Genomic DNA, 23,860 nt, shown 5'->3' on the forward strand with positions numbered 1-23,860 from the left:
GAAATGGTTATATTGATATATAGGCTACTGAAGAAATTCATTGCCACTTTCCTCATTGCATCCTGCAAGTCTCAAGATAATTTATGCGTCTCACTTAACCTATAACGCAGGAGGGTCAATAATATTATTGATGGAATAATTTGCTGAACTTTCAGAGCCCTCAGCGTTCAACAACAGGAGTGGTCTTGTTGCGGAATGTGACTTTTATTTCCTAAGATTATAACAAACTGGGCTGGGCAAACAGACGTGAAGCAATGTAGAATTTTCATATGCATGGTATGGCACTATGGATGAGAAACCTATCTTAGGGTTTTTTTTTTTACTGCTGTAGCTGTATCAAATCCATTTAGGATGTTTCACATTTTCACAGTTAATGTAGGTTAGGAATTATTCATAATTTTGTGGATGTGTGAGACGTGACAATATTTTAAAGGCAGCCATGTTTTTATAATGCAACTCCTCCATTGGATAAAATCATTTGCTGAGGTCGGATTGCATGACGTCTTAGACTCAAGGTAAGGTATATGTATAAATATAGGTCATCAGAGACTAACAATGATCAAAAATTAAGGGGAGATACAGGAGGAACAGAAGCAGATTAAAAACAGGTAAGAAGGTCTTTATATTATATTATATTATATTATATTATATTATATTATATTATATTATATTATGTTATGTCATATATAAACATCATATAATAATAAAAAAAATCTTAATTTTTGAGTAAAAAAAAAAATTATAATTATATATATATATATATAGATATATATATATATATATATATATATATATATATATGTGTGTGTGTGTGTGTGTGTGTATATGTATATATATATATATATATATATATACATACACAGTATATATGATGGACACATGGTATTAACTTAAAAAATTACTTGATTTATCATATTAGATTTATTTATACATTTCCTCTTTATATAATATTTTAACCTAATTCCCCTCAATTCTCGCAAAAGAAAAAAAAAATATTTAAAATAAAGATTTTGCACAGTCCAACGTTACTAAAAAGAAAATATTTGTCATCTTGATTCAGATGATCATGAAGTCATTAGTGCCTGTTGTGGCCCTGATTGCACTAGTGGTGTCCGGAGTGCAAGCATTTATTTCAGTTGGGGGTACCAGAAACACCCATGTATACATTACTGGCAATGCTGTAATGGAGAAGATCCGTGAGGTGTGTGAAGCAGTGGCTGAATCAGAAGGAAGAGATTTCAAGCCAACGGTGAGTTTATGTACAAGTAAAGGCATACAAAAAAGTATGATCATGACAGCTGTGCATTTCTTCGGAATACATATAATAGCTTACATTTTTCAAACATATGACACAAAATTAAATTTCCCAATTTAATCCAGGGCTCATCAGCAGAAGAGATGCTGCGTGCATGTCTGGGCACGGCCACAGGAGATGTTTCAGGTGCTAAATTCCATAGGGCACTAAATCAGATCTACATGCAGAATGGCATTGTGGACCGTGACTTCATGAGCAGCGCAGCACACCACTTCAATAATGAGGCCTTTAATGAAGGACGCAACCTTATCATTCAGGGGACTGCGGCTATTAAAGCGAACGTCCGCACAGACAACCTTCAGTCTGCCCGAGAAACACTAGGGCGAGTGTGTCACACACTGCAGGTCAGAGAGAGGGAGATATAGTCAATGACTTAGCACAAGCATATTGCTTCAAAATTGCTCAAGAACATGTTTTTACCCATTAACTATTTGATGCCACTTACCTATTGACAAACCATTAAGATTAAAAACATGCAAAATCTAAATACACAATAAATATAAATACATGTTTCTCTAATAGGTTTGTCTTTTAAAAAATTATTCAGTTAAACATATTTGTCAATACATTTACTTCTATTTAAAAATGCAGTTATCACTTAAATCATATATAAATATATGATAAATATAAACATACATGTTTCTCTAACACGTGTGTCTTCAATTGGAAAAACAAACAAAATTTTTAAGCATTAATTTGAATGATGTTTTTTCTTTTTTTAGGACTTTTACAGCCACAGTAATTGGGTTGAACTGGGGAACCAAATGCCATATGCCAACCTCATCAGACCGGATCTCAAGATTGAGAACATTGCAGGTATATAATGCCAGTGGGTGTGATTTATGAGAGAGACTCATATGCGGGGGAAAAAAAAAAGAACAAAAAAACAACAACAACGACTGCACCATTTCTTGTGTTGTCATGTCCATAATATCTTATAAAAACCTATATTTCTATTGAAAACTTTAGATAAGTGAACAGATGACTTGGTAGATAACTGATAACAGGTTACACCCAGGAGTACACATCACATTGTATGAGATTAATCTGTATTGACTGATCTTGAATAGGAAATAGATAAATTGAGTTCATGTTTGCCATTTACCTGGGTGTTTTAACAAATGTATACTGCTTTAAATAGATTGCATATGTATGTGTTAATGTGCAGACATTGCGATGCCAACATGCAGTGACTGTGCCAGTGGTACCTGTCCAAACCAGCTGCTTCCTGCTATTCTCAATGGGAAGTACCTCACTTCAGGATATATGGGCTTGTTCTCCAGTGACAAACCTCAAGGTAAAGAGACAGACATAGGTTTATACCAAGAGTCATGCATCTGTACAAAATTCAAGCATAACTCAAAATATAGTAAATACTTAGTAACTTAAATTTAAAGTCTAATAACTGTGTAAATAAATGAGTTGTTGAAAGCACAAATCAAACTCAAATGATTTTCAATTCTAAGTTGTTATATGGGTAACCAACTGAGTTACGACTTATTTTAAAAAAATGTTGTCGGTATGGTCATGGCTCAACCCATTTCCTGACACATATCGCACATTTTTGTTTCTTTCCAACATTAGACAATATAGACAAATCTATACATTATATTGTGTGTATGGGGTGAGTGGTTACAATTAAGCAATGTCCAAGTTTACCAAAGAGAATGACTTTGTGACAACTGTAAAACTATTTATAACAAACCTTCATCGAAAGAAGAGCTAAAACGTAGTATTTCAACATTTAGAAGTGCAAGCCTTTCACGTTTGACTTATCGGATTTATTCTATTTCCTTAAAGTGTGTTTACAGGAGATAAAACACAGTTTTATAAGAAGAAAGTATATATGAGAGTGAATTTGGAAATAAACTAAGTTATAAAATTTAATTAACTTTTATATGTCTTTTATGTGTGTAAAAGGAAAATGTAGCCATGGTGGGGAGACTGACCTCAGCAGTACCCAGAATCCTCGAGGTGGGATCAGTAAAGATGAGCCCCGTTTTTATAATACTGATCTACACACGAATGCTGCAAACTTGGCAGCTGAAGCCACCCTGGAGCTGCTAGAGGACATCCGTGGAGCTATAGGAAACAAGGAGTACCTTCGGTATTGGAACAGAATCCTTGTATATCTTTAAAGAAAGAGATTTTGAAAGAAATATTTGCAAAGCTGGGAGTAGTTCTCTCAACAACCGGTTCTCTACATTACTATTCAAAAATTTGGAGTCAGTGAAATTTTTTTCTGAAAACTATTAATACTTGTATTCAGAAAAGATGCATTACATTTATCAAATGTGTAAAGTAAAGACATTTATAATGTTACAAATATATTTGTTTCTAATAAATGCTGCTCCTTTTCCATTCACGGTTTCCATAACTTTTAAGAACAGGAGTGTGATAAGACATTTTTCTTGAGAACCTTCACGAACGTACACACAAACAGAGAGATCCAATTGCAGTGTTTATTAGGGAGAATCCAAAAATCTTAGTCCAGACAGGCAAGAGGTCAATATAAACAAAAGCAGTCCAAAAACAAGAAACAAGAAAAACACTGGGGAACATGAGAAAGCAGGGTGACAAAAACTAGGACTCCATGAAACTGATGGAACAAACTGGGTATATATGGACAGGTGTAAATTATGAAAGTGGGGACAGCTGATTGCAATTACAGGTGTGCAATTAACAGTGATGAAACGGACAAAGGCTTGTGGGAAATATAGTGCCTGCGGTGGGGTGATTCTATGGGGAAGTGGACCACTAGTGGACACCCAGGGAAGACAGACCGAACAGTGTGACATCACCCCCCCCCCCTCTAAGGAGCAGCTACCAGATGCTCCTCAGAACACAAAAACAAACCAAAGAACAAAGAGACCAGGAGGGAGGTGGACTGGTGGATGATCAGGGGGAGGGACGGAGGGCCAGGTCCATAGAGGGGAACAGGAAGTGGAAACAACACCACAAGGAGGCCAGGAGGGAGGTGGACTGGTGGAGGATCAGGGGGAGGGACGGAGGGCCAGGTCCATAAAGGGGAACAGAAACAGGAAGTGAAAAAAAAAAAACACAAACAAAGAGACCAGGGCGGATCGGAGAGTTCAGGGTCCCAGGGCAGTGCCGACAGGGCAGGAATCCAGGGTGGAGCAGGTGGAACTGGAGCCCACAGCCAAGCAGACGGGACCGAAGACCCCCAGGGCAGAGCAGAGGACCACCACAGCCATGCGGACGAGACAGAAGCCCACCAGGGCAGTGCAGAGGACCACCACAGCCAAGCAGAGGAGACAGAAGCCCCCCAGGGCAGAGCAGAGGACCACCACAACTGTGCAGACAAGACAGAAGCCCACCAGGGTGGCGCAGAGGACCACCACAGCCGAGCAGATGAGACAGAAGCCCCCCAGGGCAGAGCAGAGGACCACCACATTGGGATCGATGGCACAGGATAGCAAGTCTGGTCAGGTAAGGCTGAAATAGAGAACATGAACAGGTTAAGAGTGGCCTCCGCGGCCATGATGAGATGGTAGATAGCCTCCATGGCCACGACAGGGCAGGCGGTGAGTTCATGGATGGCCTCCATGACCATGACAGGATAGGACGAGCCCTCTGGAAGTTCGGCTGAGACGTGACGAGGCTCTGGAAGTTCAGCTGAGACATGACGAGGCTCTGGTAGGTCCGTGGTGATTTGACTGTGTTCAGGAATATCAACTGTGGATTGACTTGACTAATGAAGATCATTGGTGACTTGACTTGACTCATGAGGTCTAACTGTGGTTTTGCTTGACTTATGGGTGTTAATGTTGACCTGACTCGACTCTGGAGGGACCAAGGGACCTAACTGTACACCTAGCAGTGGCGCTGTGCCGGTGGCCATCTTCAGCAGTGGCTCTGGCCTGCCGGCCACCTTGTGCAGTGGTGCTGGGCTGGCGGCCACCTTGTGCTGTGACTCTGGGTTGGCGACCCTCTTGTGCCGTGGCGCTGGGCTGGTGGCCATCTTGTGTGGAGACACAGGCCTAGAGTCGGCCATCGTGTCTGGAGAGACAGGTGTGGCTGGGGTATCCCATTGAGAACGATAGTGTAGGTACCTGGTGAACCCCCAAAAGTCCAGCATCTCCAGCCCCTTCATCTCTCACTCAGGTACAGGGTCATCCAGGCAGGCGTTAAACAGGTCTTTAAGTGCCTCATCATTATACCCCAGTCCTAGTGCCATCGTCCAAAAAATTTGAGCCAAACCACCCACCTCACTCCCCTTTTGACGGAGGGTGGTTAGGTTTGAAAGTCTCCCCATCCGCTCCTCTATGGTGGCTGGGGAACGGATACGAAATCCCACACCGCTGGACCTGTGCAAGATGGAGTCCTTCTGTCACATACGTACACACAAACAGAGAGATCCAATTGCAGTGTTTACTAGGAAGAATCCAAAAATCTTAGTCCAGACAGGCAAGAGGTCAATATAAACAAAAGCAGTCCAAAAACAAGAAACACAAAAAACACTAGGGAACATGAGAAAGCAGGGTGACATAAAACAAGGACTCCATGAAACTGATAAAACAAACCGGGTTTATATGGACAGGTGTAAACGATGAAAGTTGGGACAGCTGAGTGCAATTACAGGTGTGCAATTAACAGTGATGAAACGGACAAAGGCTTGTGGGAAATGTAGTGCCTGCAGTGGGGTGATTCTATGGGGAAATGAGACCACTAGTGGACACCCAGGGAATTCAGACCAGACAGTGTGACAAGAACTATATCAGCATATTAGATTTATTTTATTTGTTTTATACAAATGATCATGTGACACTGAATACTGGTTGTAATGGCTGCTGAGAAGCAATGGAAAATCAAAAAACGTAAATGGGAAAAAAGGCAGGAAATGGTCATACACAAGATAGTAAAAACAATGGAATAAGAACGCTCAGTAAGGCAGGTACGTAAGTATGTCAGAAAGGTAAGTGCTAGTATTAGTTGTTCAAGTGCTGGCAAAAAAAATGAGTCATTAGATATCATTTTCAAAAAACATCTAAAGACTCATCATTGTCGCCAGCACTTGGCTGACTAATACTAGCACTTACCTTTTCTTGTCTATCCTATTCATGAAAAAAAAAACATTGCTACGGGCTCTGTGTTAGACTGAGACTTGTCATGGCACTTGTATACTGTTGTTGTTCTCTCGTTGGCCTGATTGCTTCTATTGTTCTTATTTGTAAGTCACTTTAGATAAAAGCGTCTGCTAAATGATTAAATGTAATGTAAATGTAAATGTAATAACGCTCAATAAGGCAGGTAGACTGGCAATACTTCACACTGGCCTGTTAGCCAGGCCCTGCTAAATATCACACAAACTGGAAGTAACCTGAGAAGCAGAGAGAGCAGAACACAGTCAATACTCAGGCGAGGTCTCCCCCTGCAGGCTAAGCATTACAGAATACCCCCCCCACCCAAGAGCGACTTCTGGGCTCGACGAGGACGTCCCCTTGGCCATGGCACTGGAAGATCGAGTCTTGCTCAAAGAAGGTCCTGAAATGAGTGAAGGATCCAAGATCTCATGGGCGGTTACCCAAGATTTCTTCTCAGGTCCGTACCCCTCCCAGTCCACCAAATATTGGAGCTGACACCCTCTCTGCCTGCAGTCCAACAACTCCTTTACTGAATATGCAGGAAATACATCAATGTCCAGTGGTGAGGTGGCTCTTGATTCTTGACTTTGGGGTCAGCACCCAAGTGGACAGGTTTGAGGAGGGAAACATGGAAGGATGGAGAGACACAATAATTAGCAGGGATTTAACCAGGGATGAACTGCTGAACATTCGGCAGAACACACCATAGGATATTTTTCCGGATTTCAATTATACAGATGTTTTACTGAACATTGTTATCGGAGGAGCAGCGGTGCTGATCAAACGCTTCAGGACGCGCAGACGTGGAAAGCGAGCGGGAGCGCTCGTCAGACTCAGGAAGCGCGGATTTCGAACGCCGTTGCCTAGCATCCATCTGGCAAATCTCCGCTCTCTACCCAACAAAACGGACAAACTCCTTCTGCTCTCTTGGACAAATAAGGATTTCTCACACTCTGCTGCTCTGTGTTTCACGGAAACCTGGCTGAATGACACCATACCGGACAGCGCGCTCCATCTGCCGGGCTTTCAGCTGTTTAGAGCGGATCGCGAAGCAGAATCAACGGGGAAATCGCGCGGCGACGGGACATGCTTTTACATCAATGAACGGTGGTGTACAGATGTAACTGTGTTAAAGAAGATGTGCTGTCCTGATCTAGAAATGCAGTTTGTCAACTGCAAGCCGTTCTATTTGCCGCTGGAGTTTCACTCTTTCATTCTGGTGAGTGTTTACATCCCTCCGCAAGTGCACGTGAGCTCAGCTTTACAGAAACTTGCTGATCAGATCACAGACACAGAACAACAACACCCGGACTCTGTTTTAATCATTCTTGGGGACTTTAATAAAGCCAATCTCTCCCGTGAACGGCCAAAATACAGACAGCATGTTACATGTCCCACCAGAGACTGTAATATATTGGATGGTAAATGGACTGCATTTATATAGCGCTTTTAACAGACCACATGGCCATCCAAAGCGCTTTACAAGTTGCCTCACATTCACCCATTCACACACTCATTCATACACCGACTGCGGTGTCAGCCATTCAAGGCGCCATCCAACTCGTCTGGAGCAGCTGGGGTTAGGTATCAAGGACACCTCGACACTTGGTCAGGTGGAGCCGGGGATTGAACCACCAACCTTCCGGTTTGTAGACAACCTACATAAACCAATGAGCCACTGCCACCCACTGGATCACTGTTACACCACAATAAACGATGCATATCACTCTGTTCCACGAGCAGCTTTGGGACGTTCTGATCACTGTCTGGTTCATCTTATACCGACCTACAGGCAGAAACTAAAATCTGCTAAACCTGTAGTAAAGACTGTGAAGAGATGGACCAGCGAAACAGAGCAGGATATCCAATCTTGTTTTGACCTCACTGATTGGAGTGTTTTTGAAGCTGCTACCACCGATCTGGACGAACTCACAGAGACTGTAACATTCTATATTAGTTTTTGTGAGGATATATGCATTCCTACCAGGACATATTTAACATTCAACAATGATAAGCCATGGTTTACAGTAAAACCAGACATCTTCGTCAGGTCAAAGAGGATGCCTACAGAAATGGGGACAGGGTCTTGTACAATCAGGCCAGGAACACACTGAACAAAGAGATTAGAGCGGCTAAAAAGACCTACGCTAAAAAGTTGGAAGACCAGTTTACTTCCAACGACTCAACTTCAGTTTGGAAAGGACTGAGAGCCATCACTAACTACAAGACACCATCCCCTTGCACTGAGGCTAATCAACGACTTGCTAACGACCTGAATGAGTTTTATTGTAGATTTGAAACCCCCAACACCCATTCTGACCATCTCCCTACTCATCCGTTAACACCTCCTGCAATCCCCTTCTCCATACCTCCTGCTCTTCAAATCTGTGAAGATGATGTGCGCCAGGTCTTCAAGAAGAACAAAAGAAGAAAAGCACCAGGCCCAGATGGCGTTACACCAGCCTGTCTGAAAATCTGTGCTGACCAGCTGGCCCCCATCTTTTCACAGATCTTCAACAGATCCCTGGAGTTGTGTGAAGTGCCTTCCTGCTTCAAACGCTCCACCATAATCCCCATTCCAAAGGAACCCAAGATAACAGGACTTAACGACTACAGACCTGTGGCTCTAACGTCTGTCATCATGAAGTCGTTTGAAAAACTGGTTCTGGCTTATCTGAAGGACATCACTGGACCCTTACTGGACTCCCTGCAGTTTGCTTACTGAGCAAACAGGTCCGTGGGTGATGCAATCAACATGGGATTGCACTTCATCCTGCAACATCTGGACAAAACAGGGACTTATGTGAGGATCCTGTTTGTGGACTTTAGTTCGGTTTTCAACACCATCATCCCAACAGCCTTTCAGACCAAACTGACCCAGCTCTCTGTTCCTAGCTCTATCTGTCAGTGGATCACCAGCTTTCTAACAGATAGGCAACAGTTAGTGAGACTGGGGAAATTCATGTCAAACACCTGCTCCACCAACACTGGTGCCCCTCAGGGATGTGTTCTCTCCCATCTGCTCTTCTCCCTGTACACCAACGACTGCACCTCTAAAGACCCCTCTGTCAAGCTCCTGAAGTTTGCAGACGACACTGTAGTTATAGGCCTCATCCAGGACGGTGATGAGTCTGATTACTGACAAGATGTTGAGCAGCTGGTTGTCTGGTGCAGTCTTAACAACCTGGACCTGAACACGCTCTAAACAGTGGAGATGATTGTGGACTTTAGGAGAAACCCCCCTGCACTTTCCCCACTCACCATCATGAACAGCACTGTGACTGCAGTGGAGTCATTCAGATTCCTGGGAACCACCATCTCTCAGGACCTGAAGTGGAACAATCACATTGACTCCATTGTGAAAAAGGCCCAACAAAGGTTGTACTTCCTTTCGCCAGCTGAGGAAGTTAAACCTGCCACAGGAGCTGCTGAAACAGTTCTACTCAGCCATCATTGAGTCTGTACTGTGTACTTCAATAACTGTCTGGTTTGGTTCAGCAACAAAATCAGACATCAGAAGACTACAGAGAACTGTTCGGACTGCTGAAAGGATTATTGGTGCTCCCCTGCCCACCCTTCAAGAACTCTATACATCCAGAGTGAGGAAAAGGGCTCAGAAAATCACTCTGGATCCCTCACATCCAAGTTACCCCATCTTTGAACTTTTGCCATCTGGCCGGCGCCTCAGAGCCACAAATACCAGAACAGTCAGGCACAAGAACAGTTTCTTCCCCCAGGCAATCTACCTCATGAACAGTTAAATGTTCCCCACTTATGCTTATGCAATAAAATGTGCAATATCCTAGTACATCCCTGCATCTTACTCAATCCTATTCCATTATCATTTATAGCACAATTGTTTATACACTTATTTATTTGCCTAATTTTTTTTTGTCTGTGTGTTGTTGTCTCTGTGTACTGGAAGCTTATGTCACTAAAACAAATTCCTTGTATGCGCAAGCATACTTGGCAATAAAGCTCTTTCTGATTCTGATTCTGATTCTGATTCTGACATTGAAATGGGGTGAGACCAGTTGAAGAATGTCTTTGAGAGTTCTGTGCATACTCTGCCCAGGTTAAAAACTCTGACCAACGATACTGTTCATGACCACAGCATGACCATAGATACCTGCCAATTTCTTGGTTAAATCTCTCCACTTGACTGTTAGACTGAGGATTATATCCAGAAGTTAAGCTGATGTGATGTCCAGTTGTCTAAAAAAAGGTCTTCCATACATATGAGGTGAACTGTGTTTCTCTGTCAGAAACAATATCTTCGGGTATGCCATAAGCTCTGAAAACATGTTTGAACAGTGCTAGAGAGTTTTTTTCAGGCCAGAATGTAGCTGTTTAAAACTCAAATCTGCTATTTATTTATAAAGACAGCGCCTATTTAAAAATGTGTTTCACCGATTTTGGAGATGATCAGCTCCATGCAATCAGCAAGAGCTCAGGGCTCATGTATCCACCTAGAGCTGATGGAGACTGATTTGGAGTCAGGGCTTTCAATACTTGTGGATAGAAAAGACTTGGTAACTAAAAAAAAAAAGTTTAAATCCAATAACCAAAACTACTATCCCTCTTTTTTTTCTCTTCATCAGGCTGATGGGTATTGCGCGAACTGCACTCCTGGCTTTTGTGATTGACACCACAGGCAGCATGGCAAATGACATTGCAGAAGCTAAAAGAGTCGCCTTCAACATCATTGACAATAAGAAAGGAACTCAAGATGAACCGTCTGAATATATTCTGGTGCCATTTAATGATCCAGGTGAGTGCAAAAAATGTGAATTGCATATCATAAATAAATATACACATATACAAATATTTGTAAAAAAAAAAAATAATAAAAAAAAATAATTATAATTATATATATATATATATATATATATATATATATATATATATATATATATATATATATATATATATATATATATATATAGTTTACAGTGAAATATTTTTATTGATACTTTTCATATTTTGATGTAATTTATAATAGGTTTATTTACCAATATTTGTTCGTTATCTTGTTTTTTTTCTCCCTCTGAGAAGTTTTTGTTTGCAAAGAAATTATGCAAATTGTATTTGGCCAAGATGAGGTATATTAAAAGACAAAATGAAACATAATGAAGACTTTATGTTGGGGACATGCCTATGGTGACATAAAATATTGCTTTTGTAGGCAACATACCTAGATTTGGAACAGAGCAATGAAACAAATGATCAGATATAGTTCAAAGTAATGTAATAAATTACTCACAAACACAATCTGGATATATTTTGTATGAATTTGTAGAATTTGGACCACTAACAAAAACCACAAACTCAGATGTGATGAAGTCAGAGATCTCCAAGCTCAGCGCTAATGGAGGAGGAGATACCCCAGAAATGTGCCTGTCAGCGCTTCAGGTACTGGGTTGTGTGGTGTTTCGGCTAATTATCTCAATCTTCATGTGTGAATACTACAAATATAATTCCTAGTTAGAACTAAGAACTATTATATTAGTGAATTTTATAAAGAATACAAGGAATCAGTTTTTATTGACCACTCGACAAGGTTTTCTAACCTTCTGTTTCTCCCACAGTTGGCCCTGACAGGAGCTCCTTCCTCCTCCTATATATATGTGTTCACGGATGCTCCACCTAAGGATACATACCTGGAGAAAACTATCAAAGCCCTCATTCGCAGCACCAAGTCTTCGGTAAAATGTTCAATCCTTGTGTCACATGCAGACCTTGCCATAAACATTTTCTCCAGACCATCATCAGTTTTTTCATCATCACCTTCATCATCACTTTTCCATCTCTCACCCTTTCTATTCAGGTATCTTTCTTCATAACAGCATCAATGAGGAGGCGAAGGACCCCAAGGGCATTGTCACAGTTTCAGGTGTATTATGACATGGCCTTGGCCTCTGGGGGTCAAGCCATCGAGGTCTCCAAATCCAGCATCTCTCAAGCCACAGACATCATTGTTGACACCTCTACTTCAGCTTTGGTATGATCAGGATCTTATTGTCAATTTACTACCGCAAAAAAAATACCTCTCTTTCTCAAAGATCCTATCTCTCTTTTTCATTTTTGCAATTGTTTGCACACTCTTTCTTCATCCATCAGGTGACAATTCTTCAGCGCTCCAGGGATCCAGGACTTGTAGAGAGTTTCCCCTTTCTACTGGATAAGTCTTTGTCCAACACTACCATCTACATCACGGGAAGTAGCCTAACATTCAACCTACGCAGCCCCACAGGTAAATTCACAGGCACATTTAACTAAATTAACTAAAATAAAAATGTAAATAACATAAAAAAGTTGTTTTTTTATTTTGAAACCCATTTTCATGACTGTACATGGTATCATGATACGCATTAGTGCAACTTTGGCAAGCCTAACAAACAAAAAAAAAACAGAAACTAGAAAACTAAAACTAAACTAACAATGTTAGAGTGAAATGTTAGAAGTCATTAAAAAGAAAAATAAATATTGTATTATAATGCTTAGCTTCAATATATGATATCAAAGTGAGTTCTTTCATTATTGCCTAATGAAATGCACTTGCTTCCAGGTGTGACTCAGTCTAACACTGTTGACAATGGACCTCTGGGCACAATTAGGAAAGTGGGAAACCTGCAACGAATCCAATTAAATGGAACTGAGATTGGCCTGTGGCACATTGACATGACAACAACTCAGCCCTACACCATTAAAGTGATGGGTGAGCCATCATGTACTTTTTTGATAAACCAATGCAAAGCCAAACACTAAGTTTTGCCAACCTGTCATGAGGAGAATATGGCTTAATGTATATTTATACTTTACTCCTAAAGTATCAAGAGGAAAATGGCCAATGCATTGATCAAAAAACATTTTAATTCAGAATTTTGATGATAATAAAAAAGCTGTGGTACTCTGAGATGTATGTGGATAGTATTTTTATGCCTTTCTAATGTAATATAATCTTTTACAGGTCAGAGTGCGATTACATTCATCTTTGTATTTGTGGAGGAATTCAAAGGACCCCATCCTGCATTTGCTGCCATTGATGGGCGGCCGTCAGCAGGTTTAAACCGTTGTTCTGTTTAACTATTAAACAATCCTTATTAAATGATTTGAATGGAAGTGTACAGATTTGTTGCTCTTTATTTAGGCTCACCGGCTAAGCTGCTTCTAACACTGACTGGAGAGAAAGGTCCAGAGGCTCTAGAGCTGCAGGAGGTTGCTCTCATGGAGGTGTCTGGGGTAAAAGTGTCTAATGGAACCATTGAGAATATGGATGGTGGAGATTACCTTATTACTGTGAAAGAAGTGCCAGAAGGAGAGTTTGTGGTGTTGCTGAAGGGAAAAGACAAGACCTCCTCCAGCCTGTACCAGAGGCAGACCACCACACAGATGTCTCAGTCTAAAGTCACAATAAAGGTACAAACTGTATTCTTAGTGTATTCTTCTTCTTTACATTTAATGAGACCAATAGGTAGGTACATTAATGACAGCATATTCAAAGATAGTGTGTATCCTTCACACATAATGGCATGACATTCCAAACAATGCATTGTGCCAAGTTCAGTGAAAAAATGAATTAATGGTGGAGGAGACGAGAATATAACATTCACTAATGATTGCGTGTTTTTCACATTTTCATGAAGAATTTCTAACTATGCTTGTGAATTAGTTTTTAACGTCACTCTAAAGTATTCTAAATGAATGACTACATAACCAAGGTTAGTATTTTCATAGAACATGTCCAAACACCATCTTTACATAAGGGCTTTCTGCACAGCCTTGCCTTTACAGTCTTCGATCACTCTTGGCAAACATATGACTAAATCTTTATGATAAAATATATTTAACATGAAAAAATTAAGTATGATTTCTTTCCCCCCCATGTGGTTCCATTTATTCCTTTTTTTTCATCATAAAATGTTAATGAATTTTACAGTAGTATGAAAGTTATTAATTAATCTTTTTTTGTTTTTGTGAAAACATTCTTTGAAAGCACAAATTTGTGTACACATGGTTAATCAGTGAGAACCATTGTCTTTAAAACGTTTCAACAAAACAGTAAAATAACAATGCTTTATATTTGTGGACCATTTTATTAAACTTTATTAAACTAGTGTTGTGCTTTGAGCTTAGCAACATGCTAACATAAAATCTATTGAAATCAATTGTGGGTTGAGTCTCTTGCGTGAAAATGATTCACTTGTAAGTCCCATGACCATTATACTTTAAAAGGCAGTAGGCAGCTCACTAGGTGTTTGAACAAACCTAAATTTAATTCTAATCCCATTTTCTTTCCATCTAAAGGCAATTGCAGACAGTTCCATGCTGCCAGGAGAAGTATTTAAAATAAATTTTACTGTTACAACCAATGGAACCAGTGGTGCCTACACAATTCGTGCAAGGAATGACAAAAACATCCCTATGTCACATCCACCAACGTAATTTCATCACTTAGTTCCCAGATCACTCAGTAATGATTTTATCAGCTTTCCTTATCAAGAATAAAATTAAAATGTTCTGTTTCTTTGTCATGCCAGTCTCAATCTCGTGAGTGGCGGCAGTGCTCAGGAGACATTGTCTGTCACTCCACCTGGTGATATGGTCTCAGGCACAGATGTTACGCTAACCATCGAGGCAGAAGGTCCTGGAGGAAGTGATTCTAACTATGTCGTCCTTCGCCTTTCTGTTCTCTCCAAGGTAACCTCAGATGGTTTCAGACAGACTGTTAAAACATTCTGTTTTTGTGAAATTTCAGTGGAAAAGAATGTGTGCTTTGATTAGCAAATTGAATGAGGCATATGTTTGTGGAATGTTATTTCAGTACTGATTTTGCAGTAGTGGTGTCCCAGCATAAGAAAATTTACAGTTTAGACCTCTAAATGATTTCTATGGCAGCCAGTTATTTATTCACACAAAACAAATTGTGGTGGACTTATGATTAATATATGCTACCATTCAAAAGTTTGGGGTCAAGTATAATTTTTTTTTATTTTTTCAAGAATTCTTTTATTTAGCAAGAATGCATTCAACTGATCAAAAGTGGTAGTTTATGCTTTTACTTCATTAGAAAATATTTATGTGTTTTTCTTTGCTAAATTTCTATTTATCAAAGAATCCTAAAACAAAATGTATCATGATTATCACAGAAATATTAAGCAGCTCAACTGTTTTCAACACTGATTATAATAAATGTTCCTTGAGCAGCAAATCAGCATCTGAATGATTTCTGAAGGATCATGTAATACTGAAGACGGGAATAATGCCTGCTTTGCATCACAAGAATAAATTACAATTTAAAATATTTTTAATTTGAAAACCGTTATATTAAATTGCAATGACAAGCTGATGTTTCAACTCCCCCTTAACTGTTCCATCTAGGTTACCGACTTTTCACCTCCAAAATGTGAAGTTGTCGATGTACAGGGTACTTGCTACTCCTCCTCTTGCAGCTCATCAAACTGGGAACTGTCTGTCAACATCACAGATGGTAATGGCACAGGCATCGAGAGCATTTCCATCCAGCAAGGCAGTGGAAACTTCACCCAGAGGAAGGTGGAAGATGGTGTGATTGTGTTTATGGGTCTGTATGAGGCCTCATGTTGCTCACCTTCTGTGACTTTGTCTGCAGTTGACAAGGTAGGGAATGTGGGCAGGTGCAGCTACACCATGAAGTCCAGCGCGGGCTCGCGCCTCATCAGCATGTCCCTCCCTCTGTGGGCATCTATGATTTTATATGGTTTTCTACGTGACACTTTCCCTTAATAATGAAATTGAGTTTATCTAAACAAATTCACAGTTATCCTTCTCTTTCTCATATAAACAAATATTCCATAATTGGTATTTCCAGATATGCAGGACTACCCATGAAGAACTATGCTGCTTATACAGACCATACAAGCCTCAAAGATAGATTAGAGTTTTGTGTGAACTCGTATGACAGGCAGAAATATAACTCACTAGTTTTTTTATTAACATGAATTTAATTCAAAAATTAAAAAATAAATGCTTTCTAATCTACAACATTATTTTTTCTTCTGCACAAATGTATAAAATATTCTTATATTTTGTCTAACCATTTAAGTTCACAATACTCTGAATATCAATATAAAATCATTTTGAAGTAATTGTACAACATTTGAAATTATTTGGAGGTCAGTTTACAGTTCAGTAACCATAATATACACTTGAGGACTATGACAGTTTTAGTACATAAGGGATTATTGTTATTTGCCATTAACAGAAGTTATGTGTTTACTATCTAGTGTTTTGTGCTTTCATTAATTGATGTGGTACATTTTGAAACATGAACGTAATCTGGACTGTCTCAACCAGCTATCCAAATGTTAACCACTTTACATAAACTGGAATTTGTACTTTAATATGTCTCAGTCTTTTTTTAAGCAGGCTACAGTCTGTTTCACATGTGCTTGTATAGCTGCCTATTCTTCACAGTATATTTCTGCTCGTTTTGTTTTCCATCTCAACTGAATTTCATGTCAGTTATTTAAATCTCTATAAATGGCATATTAGAAAATATTTGGTATCATACACTGCCACCCAGTGGTTCATATTTTTTATTTCTTGTCACTAGTACGAATAGATAGAATAGACCATTTGAAGATAAATTGTGAAGAAAACAAACTCTGTTTTGTTTATTTATTATCATTTTACAAAATGACACCTAAGGTGTTTTACTGTTATCTATAGCAAGATGGACAATAGAAAAAAAATACAACATAATAAAAAATAAACAAGCAGTATACAAGTTTCACATTGACAAAAGAATAGAAAAGTCATCACATGTTATTACTTCACATTTAAATAGTACTTAAAGCACTGTAAAAAAAAGGAAGCAATTGTATTTGCTTAGCTTGGTATGTGAAAAAGAGCGCACACAAAATTTATGCAATGAAGCAGTTAATATATATATATATATATATATACACACACATATAAAGGGATATTTCACCCAAATAATACAATTCTTATTAATTATTATGATTAACTCACCCTCAAACCATCCTAGGTGTATATGACTTTATTCTTTCAGACAAATACAATAAGAGTTATATTAAAAATGTCCTGGTTCTTTCAAGATTTATAATGGCAGTGAATGGGGGTCGAGATTTGGAAACAAAATAAATTGCATCCATCCATTATAAAAATTAATCTACACAGTTAATAAACTTTACAAATCGTAAAATTTCATCCGTGCATTTACAATAGAGTAGTGTTCCAGCAGATGTTAGAACAGTCAAATCAAAATCAAATCATATCAAAGTTTATTTATAGAGCCCTTTTTTAAAAACCGCAAGTGTTCATCAAAGTGCTACACATAAAAATAATAAAAATATCAACGATACAACAGTCAACAATGCAAAGGAAAACAATAAGATACCATAAAGACAATAAAAAGAAGCAGCTCTCATATTGCGTCAAATGCTAGACTATAGAAAAGGGTCTTTAGGCTAGATTTAAAAACTTCAAGTGTTTGAGCCTGTCTAATGTAGAGGGGCAAACTATTTCAAAGCTTCGGGGCCTCCACTGCAAATGATCAGTCACCCCTGCTCTTCAACTTTAACCGTGGGACAACTAGAAGCAAATGGGCAGCAGAACGAAGCGCTCTTAGTGGAGCATTGAGCTTGATCAATTCAGACAGATATTTAACTGCTAAACCATTAAGAGATTTAAAAACAAATACCAAAATCTTACACTAAATCCTAAAATGGACAGGTAACCAGTGAAGAGAGGCGAGAATGGGGGTTATGTGTTCTCACTTATGTTTACCTGTCAACAGGCGAACTGCTGCATTCTGGACCATCTGCAGTCTGGAGAGAGAGGCCTGACTAATACCTTCATAGACGCCATTACAATAATCCAGACGAGTCGAAATAAACATGGATGATTCTTTGAAAGTCTTTAAAAGACAGGAAAGATTTCACCTTGGTGAGTTGTCTCAATTGGAAAAAACAAGATTTAACTACAAAGTTAATCTGTTTGTCCAATTTAAAATCACATTCTCTGATAACCCCTACATTTTTTACATATGGCTTCACAAGTGTTTTCAATTCATCAAGGTCCAAATCGCATGACTCACAAGTACCTCCCGGTGTAAACCGTATAACTTCAGTTTTGTTTTCATTAAAATTAAGAAAATTTTGTGCGATCCAGGCTTTAATTTCCTCAAGACACTGCAATAGGGGCTCTAAAGAAGAAGTATCCTTACGTTTCAAAGGTGGGTAAATTTACCTATCGTCTGCATAACTATCAAAAATAATATCAAACTTTCTAAAAATATTTCTTAAGGGAAGCATATACAGGGAGAACAGAATAGGCCCCAAAATGGATCCCGGGGGACCCCACACGTGAAAGAAGCAGTTGAGGAGACAAAGTTAACTGAAAAAGTTCCTTCGGACAAATAGTATCTAAACCATCCCAACAAAATCAAGGTCTTATGGTCTACAGTATCAGATGCAGCCGTAAGGTCTAGTAGAATTAAAATCGCACAGTCCCCTGAGTCAGTAGCAAGTAATAAGTAATTAAAAACCTTCAACAGTGCAGTCTCTGTCCTATATAAAAATCTAAAACCAGACTGAAACACTTTGTGTATACCGTGTAGATCTAGAAATTAATTCAATTTAGTCACTTCTCACCGGAGCTTACGCTACACCGACGTAATCCGCTGGAATGCCACTCTCGTGAACCCCGCGGAGCCATGAGGACTGGAGTGCCTTTTATGATGGATGGATGCACTTTATTTAGATTCAAATTCTCAATCCCCATTCACTGCCATTATAAAGCTCGGAAAAACAATGATTTTTTTATATAACTGACTGTATTTGTCTGAAAGAAGAAAGTCATATACACCTAGGATGGCTTGAGGGTGAGTAAATCAAGGGGTAACTTTCATTTTTGGGTGAACTATCCCTTTAATTTACAATCAGGCCTAATACTGTTATATATTTTGTAACAGAATATTTGTCAGTCAATCAAGGAGATCAACTGAATGCTTAATACTGAACAATCCAAATTCTTTTTTTCATGTAGTATGTTGTGTGTTGACATGTTTCTTGAGATGGGCTGATTGAGTAAAGCGTTTCCCACATTCCTTGCACTCAAACGGTCTTTCCCCTGTGTGGATGAGCTTGTGTCTTTTAAAGTTGCCTAGATCCACAAATCCCTTTTCACAGTGGGGGCAGATGTAGCGTTTCTCTCCTCTGTGCCCCTGCATATGCATATTCAAAGCGACTCTATGTTTAAACTTCTTCCCACATAGAGTGCATGAGAATGGCTTCTCTCCAGTGTGCATTCGCATATGTGTAGCCCGGTCTGCCTTAGCCAAAAACCTCTTTCCACAAACTTTACAAGGAAACGGTCTTTCTCCAGAGTGAATGAGCTGATGTTTGGTAAGGGTAAAGTGATATACAAAACTCTTTCCACACTCATCACACTGATACCGTTTCTCCTCTGCATGGACCTTCATGTGCCGGTTAAGACCTCGTACACTAGGAAACCCTTTTCCACACTGGGAACAGGTATAAGGTCTTTCGCCTGTATGAAGTCTCATGTGGTTCTCCAAGGCAGACGCATTGCTGAGGACCCTTCCACACTGGGGACACTTCGTATTTCTCTGCAGTGTTTTGCCTGAAGGTTTTGGTAATAGTTGATTTCCATTATTTGAGCCAGAATGTGGTGTTTCACTAATCAATTCATTCTGTACCTGATCCACCCTCTTATCCTTGACCATAAGTGTGCCGTCCTCATCTGCAGGATCTATTTGTCTGGATTTGGAGCAAAACTTCCTCTGTTTTCTCAGTCTAGACTGGAGTGTAGGGGTGTCATCATCTTCCGAGAGGTCTTTGTCATTTCTCTCTGTGCAACATGGGGAAAATGGTAGGTCTGTTTCGTTGTTGTCACCCAGAGATGCAGAGGTATCCAAGGATGGAATGGGTACTCGCCCTAAAACAACGTTAGCTGAAGTGGCAGCTTGTTGCTCCTTCAGTGTTAGCAGAGGAGCAAACTGCCCAGATGGATGAAAATGGTGCATGGGTGCCTGCTCAAGGGCATCTTGTGGCGTTATCACAATGGGTGAGTGCAAATGCAAAGTGTCAAGAGATTCCAGCAAACTTGGCGTATCATCAGGTGGAGGAAAAAAATGGTCTGGAGAAGAGGAAAACTGATCAGATTGTGGTGGATATTGAGATTGCGTAAGTGGAGGTTGAGGTGGGTTTAAGGAGACGGATCCCTGAACTCCGTTAACTGGAATGTGCGGAGAAGTAAATGGAACATGTGTTGGCAGATAAGAAGGTGGCGTCCCCTGAACTGGATTGTGTGGCAGAACCAAAGGGAACTGGAATGATGGACTTGATGTCACAGAATGTGCTGGCATTATCTGTGGCAATGTAAAAACTTGAGATTGAGAAGGAATAAGACCGGCTGAGAGAATCTGATCCTGGACTGGTGGAACTGGATTTGGAACTGCTGCGACAGGAACGTGTCCTGATGGCATGACAGTTTGTACTAGTGGAGTCATCTCTTGGGCTGGTGTTTTGATGGATTGAGGTGGAAAGAATGGTAGTTGTGTAAGTTGAGATGCACACTGGGTTAGTGGTTCAGTGGCCTGGTTTAGCGAGGCAATGTTTGAAAGAGTTTTCTCATTATGTGAAACCAATGCCTGAACTCGCTGTTTTGGGGAATGAGGAGCTGTTACTAAGACTTGGCTTGGGGGAAAAGGATTTAGGTAGGTGTTTTGACAGATATTTGTCCCCTCTTTCTGAGGGACTACTGTCTGGTTTGATGTTTGAGGGTTTGGTCGACGGTAAACTAATGAAGCTGTTGGTTTGGTTTGAGGTATTGTTGGAGTGCCAGACAGCTCAATCATTGGCACAGACAGGTTAACAGTGGAAGCAGGAGTTTGGGTCGAATTGGGAAGTACTGAAGAAGTGGATGTCTGTGCTGATGCACTGGGATTCTGTCTTTTGCATTGGGAAGACAAGGCTTCAGTGTTTTCCAGTGTTCTTTTAGATGTACTTTGGATGGGTTGTATAGTCTGATTGGGTTTTTGACCACAGGAATCCACTCTGCGACTACAAGAGGAAGTAGTCACTGGTCGTGGTGACTTTCCTCCTTGGTTGCTATGGTGCCTAGTTATTGTTTGCAATGCTGGCGGTATCACAACTGTAAAATAGAGAGGTGAAGATGCAGAAAAAGAACATAAAGAGGACAAAATGTAAATAAAAAAGTTGCAAATCGGGTCCTCAACAGATAGAGTAGTTGAATATCTGAATGGTGTACATTACAGGTTTTTATTTTTGGTCTACATTTGTCCTAATTAGGAAATACAGCTCATATATATTTTTTGTCAATTTAATATTTGGCATTTTTTTATTATTTGAAAAAGATTGGCTCTTGGCTCTATGATAATTATATTCAAACAGAAGATTTTAGAATTCATTCAAGTGTAAAAAGTTCAACTTTTAAAAATAGATATGTAATGTTATATTTTTTTATGTTATATTTTATTCACTTCTATTTGTTTCTACTAAATGAGTAAATGTATATTACACCAAGCAGTTGAGTCTATGTTGTGCACTTGTGAATGAACTACATATAAGACATATATGAATTTGTGAATGACTCTTGTACCCCTTTCCATGGTGTCCTTATTTGGCTCTCTGCGCACCAGTATTGGTTCAGCACCCTCTTGCTTTAGTAAAAAGTATCCTGGTGCATAGCTGTTGCATTCAGTCTCTTGAGGCTGAAGACACAGAACATAAAATCATGATATAAAGGTGCTAGCATTAAAAAATTATCCACTTCAGAAAGATCAAATATAAACATAATTTCAATTCAATCCTAATTGACCTCAATTCACATTTAGTCAAGCTTCTAAATATTGAAAGTCCTTGCTGAGAGGGAATATGGCCTCAGACTGTGAACTCTGCTGTATCTCACAGCATAATTTATATGCAAAAGGCGTGGGGCATGAACACTTACTCTTCTGTAGTATGACCTGTCATTTCTTACCTCTTGTTTGACGAGGAGCAACGCAAGCTGTCTGTTCCCATCCTCACTGGCACATAGATCTGTGAGTTTATCGCTCGTAATGTCTCCCACATTAACACGTTGTCCTATAAACTGAAGGGGGCTGCATCCCCGGTCCACCAATGTAGGCTTTTCTGTCAAATGAAAAAAAAAAATAAAATAAATAAAAACACAGTAAATAACCCCTTTGGGGGGAAAAGCCTAACCAGCTACAAGCAAAAAAAGTGGCCAAAACCCAGCTTATCTAGTTTAAGATTGTTTTAGGAGGGCATACATTACAAATTACAGATTATGAATGAAAACTGATGTAAATATACATACATTAAATATGTGCATAAAAATTTCCACAGACAGAAATAAGGCCATAAAAGTGGCTTTATGTATTTATCATCAGACTTCATCTAAGCCGTTAAAAGTCGTTATATTTTCCAGGAAGTGTTTAATGCACGCCGTAACTCAGGAGCACTTTGTTATAAGAAAAAGACCTACCGCACTGCACGCCAATATCACGATGTTTAGAGCCATTTCCAGTCCTCTGACTCCCAGCTTCAGATAATCTCTTTGTGTTCTGGCCGGATGAATCACCTGTCTTCGTGTTGACATTCTCTTGTCTCAGCTGCACCAATTCCGCTTTCAAACGCTGCAAAGTGCCATCATAAAGTTTTGTCGCTTCCCTGACAGCAGTCTGTAAAATTGTTTCCATTATGTTCGTGAACTGGGCCTGAAACCCGTCATAATTGTCCGCGCTCGCATCGGACATGGTCCGATTCGAATGAAGTTAATTTTATGGAGAAGATGCGATCCTTTTGACACAGTCAACGAGAATAACAGTGACGCGTCCAGGGGAGGGCGGTATACTTCCGCACTGAATGTGAAAAAGTTTTATTTATAGACTGCTGTAAATATAGTTTGCGGTCTGCTTTTAATGACACTGAAACACACTGAAGTTCTAAGCAATGCATACATGTAAAAGTATTCACAAGGGAGTGAAACAAAACTTAATGATAACTTATTGATTATTTGTTTTTTCTCCAAAGTCCAGCGTCTAGCCTATATCTTAAATGTTTTTGAATCAAGAATAAAAATACATTTTAAATAGCCCATTTACCATAAATGAATTGCACAGTCCTGCATCTTGACAAAAAATGGCCTAATAATAGGACTATTATTATGCTTATCAATAAAAAACATTACGTGCATTTTTTTCACAATTTAAGACTGACAATGAACAAAAAAATGTCTTCAAAATCATTCATACATGTGAAAATTGGACAAGAATTCCACAAACCAATGGCTCAAATATCCTGGCTCAGAGGATGATAGGAATCATGTCTTTGTGGCATGGTTAAGGGATAATACATACCTTACAAGTATAGGCTATTTTGTGTGAAAA

General features: G+C 39.5%; 2 protein-coding genes across 2 annotated transcripts; one reads left to right on the forward strand and one right to left on the reverse strand.

Moving 5' to 3' along the window:
• Window positions 1-471: 471 nt before the first annotated feature.
• On the forward strand, window positions 472-16,227 carry LOC132142609 (von Willebrand factor A domain-containing protein 7-like). Its single transcript, XM_059552604.1, has 17 exons — window positions 472-608; window positions 1,061-1,249; window positions 1,381-1,659; window positions 2,038-2,131; window positions 2,484-2,612; window positions 3,236-3,422; window positions 11,022-11,191; window positions 11,720-11,832; window positions 12,009-12,125; window positions 12,248-12,421; window positions 12,541-12,673; window positions 12,989-13,138; window positions 13,391-13,483; window positions 13,571-13,839; window positions 14,728-14,861; window positions 14,961-15,120; window positions 15,802-16,227. The coding sequence occupies exons 2-17, from the start codon at window positions 1,061-1,063 to the stop codon at window positions 16,183-16,185; spliced, it is 2,775 nt and encodes a 924-aa protein (XP_059408587.1). The 5' UTR covers window positions 472-608; the 3' UTR covers window positions 16,186-16,227.
• Window positions 16,228-18,628: 2,401 nt separating this feature from the next.
• LOC132142606 (zinc finger protein 263-like) lies at window positions 18,629-23,483 on the reverse strand. Its single transcript, XM_059552600.1, has 4 exons — window positions 22,957-23,483; window positions 22,450-22,601; window positions 22,069-22,180; window positions 18,629-21,600 (listed from the first exon to the last, which is right to left on the reverse strand). Exons 1-4 carry the CDS (start codon window positions 23,225-23,227, stop codon window positions 19,463-19,465), a joined length of 2,673 nt encoding a protein of 890 aa, XP_059408583.1. The 5' UTR covers window positions 23,228-23,483; the 3' UTR covers window positions 18,629-19,462.
• Between the last annotated feature and the right edge of the window lie 377 nt (window positions 23,484-23,860).

Source organism: Carassius carassius, chromosome 6 (genome assembly GCF_963082965.1).
Source record: "Carassius carassius chromosome 6, fCarCar2.1, whole genome shotgun sequence".
In the NCBI taxonomy this organism is placed as follows: domain Eukaryota; kingdom Metazoa; phylum Chordata; class Actinopteri; order Cypriniformes; family Cyprinidae; genus Carassius; species Carassius carassius.

What these genes read in the sequence shown, in the direction of transcription:
- LOC132142606 (XM_059552600.1), bottom strand. Translation starts at nt 23,227, where the DNA reads ATGTCCGATGCGAGCGCGGACAATTATGACGGGTTTCAGGCCCAGTTC. An exon ending in TGATATTGGCGTGCAGTGCG is followed by an intron (nt 22,602 to 22,956) that starts GTAGGTCTTTTT and finishes TTCATTTGACAG; the next exon opens with AAAAGCCTACATTGGTGGAC. An exon ending in TGCTCCTCGTCAAACAAGAG is followed by an intron (nt 22,181 to 22,449) that starts GTAAGAAATGAC and finishes CTGTGTCTTCAG; the next exon opens with CCTCAAGAGACTGAATGCAA.
- LOC132142609 (XM_059552604.1), top strand. Translation starts at nt 1,061, where the DNA reads ATGATCATGAAGTCATTAGTGCCTGTTGTGGCCCTGATTGCACTAGTG. An exon ending in GAAGAGATTTCAAGCCAACG is followed by an intron (nt 1,250 to 1,380) that starts GTGAGTTTATGT and finishes AATTTAATCCAG; the next exon opens with GGCTCATCAGCAGAAGAGAT. An exon ending in ACACCTCTACTTCAGCTTTG is followed by an intron (nt 12,422 to 12,540) that starts GTATGATCAGGA and finishes TTCATCCATCAG; the next exon opens with GTGACAATTCTTCAGCGCTC.